Source organism: Lolium rigidum, chromosome 1 (genome assembly GCF_022539505.1).
Source record: "Lolium rigidum isolate FL_2022 chromosome 1, APGP_CSIRO_Lrig_0.1, whole genome shotgun sequence".
NCBI lineage: Eukaryota > Viridiplantae > Streptophyta > Magnoliopsida > Poales > Poaceae > Lolium > Lolium rigidum.
The window spans coordinates 290,342,006-290,351,623 of NC_061508.1; the positions used below are offsets into that span (position 1 = coordinate 290,342,006).

Genomic DNA, 9,618 nt, shown 5'->3' on the forward strand with positions numbered 1-9,618 from the left:
GTAGCCCGATTCCTCGCTGACCACCCAGGCCCCTTCCGCAAGGTACGCCTGCGTCAGCGCAGGTTCATCTCCCTGGATCCTAAGTGGTCGTGCCTCCTCGCCGCCAAGAGCACCGAGGAACTCGCCCTCTCCATCTCTACTAGCGTCGGCCGACAGTTCACCTCTCTGTCCGCCGACGTTCTCCCTAGCTCACAAACTAGCGCTCCCTCCGACACCGACGGAGCTGGCTGCAGCATCGCCGCAGAAGTCTCCGCATGGCATCCCCTCCTCTACCGAGTACATAGAGTGGTGGCTTCCGATTGAGGATGGGTTTTTTTTTGAACCCACTGATAGCTTTTTTAGAAAAAAAAAACGGCTCGCTCTGAACTTACTTAAACAAATGAAGACAGAAAAAACATTTAATGGGCCAGCCCATACAGCGCCACAATAAAACACCCTTTCCACTTCTCAAAAAATTCGCTGGACGCTTGATGGGCCGTGAGAAACTGACTCCGACTTGTGCCTCCGGCTAACAAAAATCCAACCAAAACCCTCGCGCCACCATGGCCGCCGGCGCCGCCGCCGGCCACGGCGGCGAGGACCGACTCAACGGCCTCCACGACGACCTCCTCCACCAAATCATCTCCCATCTCCCCTTCACGGACGCCGCCCGCACCTCCGTCCTCGCGTCCCCCTGGCGGCACCTGTGGCGCTCCACCCCGCTCGCCATCGACGATGCCCATCTCCCCGTGCCCGCGCGTGCCACTTCCGCCGTCACCGGATTCCTCGCCGACCACCCGGGACCCTTCGTCACGGTGCGCCTCCGTCACTGCAGGTTGGCCTCCCTGGATCCTAACTGGCCGCGCCTCCTCGCCGGCAAGGGCACCCAGGAACTCGCCCTCCACAACAAGGACGGCAAGGTCCATCCGTACCCCGCGCGCCTTCCGGCCGAGATCCTCCGCTGCGCATCGCTCCGATGCCTCTCCCTGGCCTTCTGGGTGTTCCCCGGCGGCGGCGACATCATTCTTCCTCAGCTCCGGGTGCTCGAATTGATAAATATTTACATTAGCAAAGAGGACCTGCGCAGCTTGCTGGCTTCCAGCCCCGTTCTGCACACCCTTACGGTGCGTGGAGCATTTTGGAACTACCAGAAGCGCAAGCGCTTCCATCTCCGCAGCCAAAGCCTCCGGTGCGTGGTCCTTGGGCTTTCCGGGGTGGAGCACTTTGAAGTGACGGACGCTCCGGTCTTGGAAAGCCTCATCTTGAAGGAGCAGCCTGCTGCTGGATGTGACGATGGTGGGAGGATCAACATAGCTTGCACACCAAAGCTACGGATTCTCGGCTACCTGGAGCCAAGAGTTCACACGCTGCAGATCGCTGGTAATGTGATCAGGGTATGGTCCACTCTCCATCTCGCTCAAAATATGTGATTATTCCATCCATTTCGGTTCATACGGCATAATCATTTTAGTCTGAAAATTAATGAGCATGATGTCTTTGTGCATTGCATTGCAGTCTGACACTGTAGCGAGCCCAAGTGTTGTGGTTCCAGGTCTCAAGATATTGGCCTTGAGAGTGAATTTCCGTGTCTTACGAGAGGTCAAGATGCTGGCCAGCTTCCTCAGATGCTTTCCCAACATCGACACTCTGCATATCGAGGTTTCCACCTATTCCTTTAGTCAGTAAATCATTTTTTCAATGGCTCCATATAAATTGTGAGCAGCATGATGATCCTTATATGAAACTGAAATGTTTATGAATTGGTATCAATTTGCAGTCTGCGCTGCATGATCCATCTGCGATTCACTATGGTGTCACTAGGGAGCAGCATGCTGAGTTATGGCAGGAGGCCAGTGCACTTAAGTGCTCGATATCGCACCTCAAGAGGATGGTTTTCCACAAATTCAGAGGGCATCCAAATGAAATCGAATTCCTCAAGTTCATCGCGACGGATGCACATGAGCTGGAGTCTTTGCTGCTTGTGCCGCTCAAAGGAAGTTTTACTTCAGCAGCCCAGGTGAATGAGATAATAGACAAGTTGGACTGCCCACAGTTTCTAGCGTGGGCCTCTAAAGTGCTGATAGTGTCACCTAAAATGGACATTGCTCGGAACTTGCATAAAGCATCCGACCTTTCCATCAACGACCCTTTTTGTTACTGAACGCTTGGTTCATTCGCTATAGGTTTACTTGATCAATCAGAGCATTTTGGGAAATCCATGACTGTTGTAGTGCAAGATCTAGGAGTGCTTAAGTTTCAAGTTTCAACTACCATGACTACATTTAACTATCTAAGATGGTAGATCTACTGAAAGGCTTGTGTTATGTATCATTGCATCTAACGTCCTATATTATTGGTGATATAATTAACAATTATGTGGTTCTGAAATTTGAATCACTGCTGCAACATCAAACGGTTTACATTTGGAGGCATGCATTCTGTTTAGACTCGGCAGATTACAGCTACAATTAGTATATACTTGGTGTTTTCTTAGTTTCAACTACCATTGTTAGTTTAAGTGTCTAAGCTAGCAGAACTGTTGAAAAGACTAGCAGTATCATTTGTCATATTAGCTAACGTCCTGTATTAGTACTATTTTTTAGTGTTACAAACTTACAATTAACACACCCACGTGGTTCTAAAATCTGAAAACAGCTTTGTACCATATGTTCTGTGCCATTATCTTTGCTTTGCTTTTGGTTCTGTAGAGCGTCACCTCTGTTTCATTCATTATCATCAGATGATCAGATTATTCAGAGCTTGATTGGCATCCGGTTCTGTGAGCCATGTTTTTATACAACACCAGTTTCCCTCCTCGTGTGATGAAGCACCGGAGACCCCTGGAGGCTGGAGTCACTACAGCAGCATGAGTAAACCACCAGCCACCAGGGTTGTGCACTGAAGAACATGTCCTGCCGCAACAGGATGGACACACAGTAGTAACAGTACAACTATCGATCTCAACTAAGGGCATGTACATTGGTTGAGACGCCTGCCGTCGGTACGGTACCTCCATGTCATTTCCAGAGAATACTAACGACACAGTCTACAATAAGCTGTCCAGTTGGCTATCTGTAAGCACCACCAAATCAGGAAACTCTGTTAATTGAAGATTAGATAAACACACGCCGAATGTCGTCGGATAGCTGGAGACTACACGTACTGTCCTTGGAGCGCAATGCGCATGCATCACAGTGTGGTTAGGTGATGAGAACGAGCCAGGACGGCAAGGAGACGCCATGACCATGAGGTTGACGAAGAGGAGCTCGAATCAGATAGAGCGAGAAGAGAGATTGCGGCGGCCGGCTAGCTGACGGCCAGAGCGCGTGTTCGCTGTTGGGCTGTAGGCATGAAGAAACTAGTGGCCTTGCTCGCCTGCTGGTACAGCCGACGGCCGGCGCAGCTTCCACGGCTGCTGGTTTTCTATATGGAGTTTTGCACCTCTGGTGAGTCGTGACCCACGACGTGGGGTGAAATAGCGACGCCTCTCACAACGGCAAGATGGCTGTCTATAAGCAGCGATTAAAAAGGAAACAGACCGTCTGTATTTCTACAGACAGTCTCGTCCGTTTTAACTCTTCTCTCTCTGCCACGTGGTCTAAAATCCTACATGGCACATATTACAGACAGCTGACTGTATATCATTGAACATGCTCTAAAGGGAAACCCTTACATACACCGCGAAGCTGTTTACTTGAACACGACGCTACACAATTTCCTCCTCCCGTTTCACTGGCTATGAAATGAAAATTATAATGGTACAAGGATAATCCGGTTTGTGTATGCCCATTTCAACCTCAAATTGTCCGTATATCCTTTGTTGCAATCTAGAAAGATGTAAAAGGAAATGCAACTCTTTGCAAAAAAGTTGATATGGCCGAGTTGGTCTAAGGCGCCAGATTAAGGTTCTGGTCCGAAAGGGCGTGGGTTCAAATCCCACTGTCAACATATATAACTTTTTCACTACTACTCTTTTTACTCTGTAATTCTTTTTCTATATTCAAATAGTGAACCAATGATTATTTTTATTCTTTTTCATTCAGTAATCTGATTGCTCCGTAGCAGCTCTCTCTCACCAAATGTCAATCTTTTTGATGATGCTAATGTAGAGAACATCATTGCCACCACGACGGATCATTTTGCGATTCTGGTCAGGCTGCAAAGCTTTGGTCGACCTGATTCACGAAAACCTGTGCAATCTGGGTTTCGCTTTGAAGCAGCCTGGTTACGTGCACCAGATTATAGAGATATGATGGAAAAAGCCTGGGGAGAGGTGAGTGATGGCTCACTCTCGCTGCAAGCAACCTAGGACAACCTTGGGTCGCAACGGTGGAGTCAAGAGTGCTTTGGTTCTGTTCGGAAAGAAATAAAGAATTTGGAAAGTAAACTAAGGTACCGTGGTCTGCTGCTAATGATTTGGCGGCAAGTACTGCTGAGCGTCGACTATGTGAATTGTTTGAACGGGAAGAAATAATTGCTAGACAACGATCAAGGGTCGAGTGGCTCAAGGAAGGGGATCGCAATACAGCATTTTTTCATCCACGTGCGACGGCGCGTAGGCGCACAAATAAAATCAGGGCCCTTGTTGATGAAAATGGGGCTCGCTTTGAGGATCTCCCTACTATTAAAGGTATGGCTGAGAAATTCTATGGTGACCTTTTCTCCTCTGAAGCTTTTGATGATGCTGCTGTGATTGATGCAATTCATCCTAAAGTGATGAATGAAATGAATGATGATCTCACTAAACCATATCTGGATGACGAAATCAAAACAACGCTGTTTCAAATGGGCCCTACCAAGGCGCCGGGACCAGATGGGTTTCCAGCCTTGTTTTAATTATCAAACACATTGGGACATGCTGACAGTATCTGCTCCGCGGTTCGGGGCTTTTTGTTGGGTGCAAGTATTCCTGAGAGCTTCTGTGATTCAGTTATTGTGCTTATTCCGAAGATGATTAATCCTGAGCATCTTAGGAATTTCAGACCCATTAGCTTGTGCAATGTACTGTATAAAATTGCTTCTAAGGTTCTTGCTAACCGGCTGAAGTTGTTTCTGCCCGAGGTGATCTCGGAACACCAAAGTGCATTTGTGCCCGGGAGACTAATCACTGATAATGCACTGATTGCTTATGAGAGTTTTCACACTATCAAGTAACAACGAGCCAAGAGACCTTTCTTTGCTCTCAAGATTGATATGATGAAGGCGTATGATTGTGTGGAGTGGGGATATTTGTATGATTGTCTTTGCAAATTGGGTTCTCCTTGGAATGGATTAATACTGTTATGAGATGTGCGACAAATGTTCGTTATGCAGTCCGTATCAATGGAGAGCTCACTTCGCCTGTTGTTCCTACAAGAGGAATTCGACAAGGGGATCCCATCAGTCCCTACCTCTTTTTACTTTGTACCGAGGGTTTGTCTAGTCTGCTGTTTCAGAGGGAGAATGTGGGGGTTCTACAAGGAGTCCGTAACGGCCGTTCAGGTCCACCTATTTCCCATCTCCTATTCGCAGATGATAGCATCTTCTTTGCACGAAGTGATTCAAGAAGTGTAGAGGCGTTGAAGGAGACTCTTTCTTTGTATTGCCAAGGTTCGGGTCAGAAAGTTAATATGGACAGATCGTCCATCTTTTTTGGTCTTCACCGTGATAATCAAGTGAAGCTGGATGTGATGAAGCAATTAGGGGTGATCAACGAGGCTCTTCAAGAGACCTATCTGGGTATGCCCACGGGAGTTGGTAGATCACCTACCACATCTTTTCGTTCGATTGTGGAACGAACTTGGAAACATTTGAATGGATGGTCGGATAGACCTGCTTCTCGATCTAGGAAAGAAACTTTACTAAAGGCTATTATCCAAACTATTCCGACATTCATCATGAACTCTTTTCAGATTCCTATCTCTATTTGTGATACTCTACGCAGAGCGATAGCTGATTATTGGTGGGGTATTGACAAGGGAAGGAAAAAAATGCATTGGCGCAGTTGGGAGTGGCTGTCAACTCCTAAGTTTCTTGGTGGCATGGGTTTTAGAGATCTGGTCCTCTTTAACCAGGCTATGTTGGGGCGCCAAAGCTGGAGATTACTCACGGATCCTACTTCGTTGTGTGCAAGGGTTCTAAAGGGTAGGTACTTTCCTGATGGCGATTTTTGGAATGCACCTCAACCCCGATCAGCCTCGTACACATGGCGCAGCATTTGTTTTGGTTTGGAGCTGGTCAAGCGAGGGATCCGATGGAGTGTTGGAGATGGTAGAAAGATCAGTGTGTTGACTGATAGCTGGATACCGGGCGTCAAGCCTGGGTCGCTTACTCCCCTGACGCCCATCCCTGATGGCGCAACGGTTGAATTTCTGATGTCCGAGGATTGCCGTTCTTGGGATGCAGAGGTTGTGCATACCGTTTTTGAAGAGGAGATAGCGACCAAGGTTCTTCAGATTCCTATCACTCGAAGAGGCGGGGACGATTTCGTTTCCTGGCCTGCCACTCGTTTTGGCGACTACACTGTGGCCTCGGCTTATAATCTTGCAAGAACTGAAAAATTCTTTCTAGACCGCAGCAGAAAGGGTGGTGGTGCCAGCTCAGAAACTGAAGCAAAGATGGTTCTGTGGAAGAAGCTCTGGGCCATTAAAGCTCCCGGCAAGATGAAGATTAATTTGTGGCGTTTTGCACATGATTGTCTGCCATTGGGAGTTCAACTTTGTAGAAGACACATTCCAGCCGCAAGCTCATGTGTCTACTGCAACCGTGAAGAGAGTATCGAGCATGTATTCCTCTTTTGCCAGTTCGCCACGGAGGTCTGGCAAGAAATCAAACCTATCTATGGCATCAAATTAAGGAGGAAGACGTTCACTAGTCCAAAAACCTGGCTGCATGATTTTCTGCTCAGGACTACGGACAGAGAGAAAATGGTACTCGCTGTGGTTGTGTGGCATCTCTGGACTTCAAGGAACGGAGCCAGAAATGGCGAACTAATGAAAAGCCCACACCCTGTTTTCGAACAAATCAGAGCTTATGCTGGACTAATTGAGCTGCATCTTTTCAAACCTGACCCTTCTACTAGGCGTGACTCCATATCTTCTGTTGCACGATGGAATCCGCCGCCTGAAGACAAGGTTCATATCAATGTTGATGCAGCCCTTTTCCCTTCATCTGGTAAGATGGGAGTTGGCGTCGTAATCCGGAACCACTTCGGTACGTGCTTAGCTGGCTGCAGCGAGCTTCTTGATGGGGTTACGGCGCCTGAGTTAGCAGAAGCGTTGGCGATGCGCCGCGCTATCTCCTTAGCTACCGATGAAGGTTTCAGCAAGATTCAGGTAGTTTCAGACTGCCTTTCGTTGGTCCAACACATTAATTCTCAGGTGCAGGACAGGAGCTATGTGGGCGTGGTCGTGCAAGACATCAAGACCATCGCTACTAGTTTTCATGAGTTCTCTATTTCTCATGTTCGTCGTCAGTGTAATGAGTCGGCACACATTTTAGCACGCTCTGCGGAGCTTTTTATTTCTTCTGTTTTTTTTAACAGAAGGCCCTCCGACCCAGCTTTATATATAAAGCCACACAGGTGAAGTACAGCGATACAATGAAACATCCGAAGGAAAGAAAGAAAAACAAAACTGGGGTTACCAGCTAACGCTACAAGCACAAGCGATGCAAAACTATAGCCTAAACCAAGATACAAGGGCGCCCGAGACTACAGCTAAACATCGGCCGCTCGGCTAGAACTTTCAGCAATGAGCCGCCACTCCGTGGAGCCGCACCAAACTGAATCGGTACAAGGCCGCCTTGCAGAGGACCACCATCACCGAGGGAGCTGGCTAACGGCGCAAGTGAGCATGCGATCCTCCAGAGTTCAAAGGGGGGAAGAACTTCACGACAACGCCTCCAGGAAGGGGAACGGCGCTCACGAGCGTCGCCGTTGTCAGCACAGGGGAGCTGTGCCATGCTTTCGCGGAAGTCTTGACCCCACCCAGGGAAAGCCCAAGGCTTTGCACCTGCCATCAGGACAGCCACCGGCTGTTTCTTCTGTTTTAAGAAACGTTGCTCCAGATTGTATCCGGAAGAGTCTGTGTAATGATTTGCTGTGATAAAAAATGTCATTCTTTTTTTGGCAGTTATTATCCTGCAATTCTGCCATCTGCAGATGTTATCCTGTAGTCTTGGCATGCATGCAATTCCGCCATTTGCAAAATGTTATTACCCTGTCGTCTTGCCATGCATGTAATTGTGCCATTTGCAAATGACCGATTTCCATTATATGTACAGAACCAACATTCAGAATCGTCGACAGCAAAAGACGACAAGTTCAGAATTGTCGACGGAACCAGAGGATCCAAATGTAAAAAAGGAGAAGGACAAAAAAAAATACATCCCCCTTTCCCTGCACACCACCAACGAACAAACTGAAATGAGAAGGCCCCTAGCACCGGAGAGGCGGAGACGCCGGCGGCCGTCGGTTAGCCGACTCGCCGCGCGCGCGTGCGCACAGGAACGTATGGCATGGACGTGTGGTGTGGGAGCGCGCGTCGTCACGCGCCGTGCTTCTTGCCCATCTCGTGGAGGCCGGCGCCGACGATGCCGCGGTGGAGCCTGCACCGGAACGACCCGGCGTGCGTGGTCGGCGAGCAGAGGCACGCCCGCGGGCTCGCCAGAAAGTGCGCGTGATTCGATGCCTGCGACGACGCCGGCGGCGTCTTCACCATCACCGTAGGCGCCTCCCCGCCGCCGACGCCCTTGCCCGCGCCGGCGTGGAGGTGGAGGTGGTGGGGCTTCTTCTCCGGCATAGCGATCTTCTTCACCACCACCACCGGCCTCTGCATCTGGTCCTCCATGCCGTCGACGGCGATCTTGGCCAGCCTGGATCGATCGACCTCTACCTGATCGAACCAAAATGTTGATCAAAACCAAGAACAGGTGAAACACATATATTATTGCCATCATCTCGCCAGAAACCACCAAAAATCTCAACAAAGAAAGACAAAAAAAGAATCAGAGAAGAAGAGAAAGACATGAAGGATGAGACATGAGAGTTTAGTTAGTCACCTTTGCCGAAATGAAACACTAATGTGCAGTTAATTGTGGATCCTGATGTCAGCCTAAGTGAAATTACTCTACGGGTCGTAGTGGTATAAGAAGTAACAAAGTGGGGAGGGAGGTAAAAAGGGGCGCTTTATTAATGCACTGGCCTATTTAAAGCCACGTAACAGCTACACAAGCTATTTTTATCACCTATCCCTAATTCGTTGGCGCCACTTCTGGATCGGATATATCCATATCCAAGCACAGTCCAATATAAGGAGTCAGGGAGACTATTTTTGGTTGGAGTGATTTCGCTACAGATATGTGTAGGGTCATGCCGTCATGCGAATGTATCTTAATTATTTAGACAGTGATCGCATTTCTGCAATTTTCCGACGGTAACCAAACTCCAGAAAGCAGGCAACGGAAGAAATGGTCTTTCTCCTGCCCCATAAAGTGTGGCGTTTGGTGAAGCACAACCTTTTCAACGGCTTCGCACTTCAGTTAAACGTGGCAAATTGTCAGGTGAAAAGTGCCCTTTGGAATTTGGATTCGAATAGTTTAGCTTCTCATCCATCAGATTAAACACATGCAAGCTAAACATGAATACATATTAAACCAACA

At 48.4% G+C, this 9,618-nt stretch overlaps 1 protein-coding gene and 1 non-coding gene across 2 annotated transcripts; both read left to right on the forward strand.

The window, feature by feature from the left end:
- Positions 1 to 542: 542 nt before the first annotated feature.
- LOC124660040 (F-box/FBD/LRR-repeat protein At1g51370-like) lies at positions 543 to 2,140 on the forward strand. The gene is made up of 3 exons (XM_047197842.1): positions 543 to 1,373; positions 1,495 to 1,638; positions 1,757 to 2,140. The coding sequence occupies exons 1-3, from the start codon at positions 543 to 545 to the stop codon at positions 2,138 to 2,140; spliced, it is 1,359 nt and encodes a 452-aa protein (XP_047053798.1).
- Positions 2,141 to 3,846: 1,706 nt separating this feature from the next.
- On the forward strand, positions 3,847 to 3,927 carry TRNAL-AAG. The gene has a single exon. It is a non-coding gene; the product is annotated as a tRNA-Leu (tRNA).
- Positions 3,928 to 9,618: the final 5,691 nt, after the last annotated feature.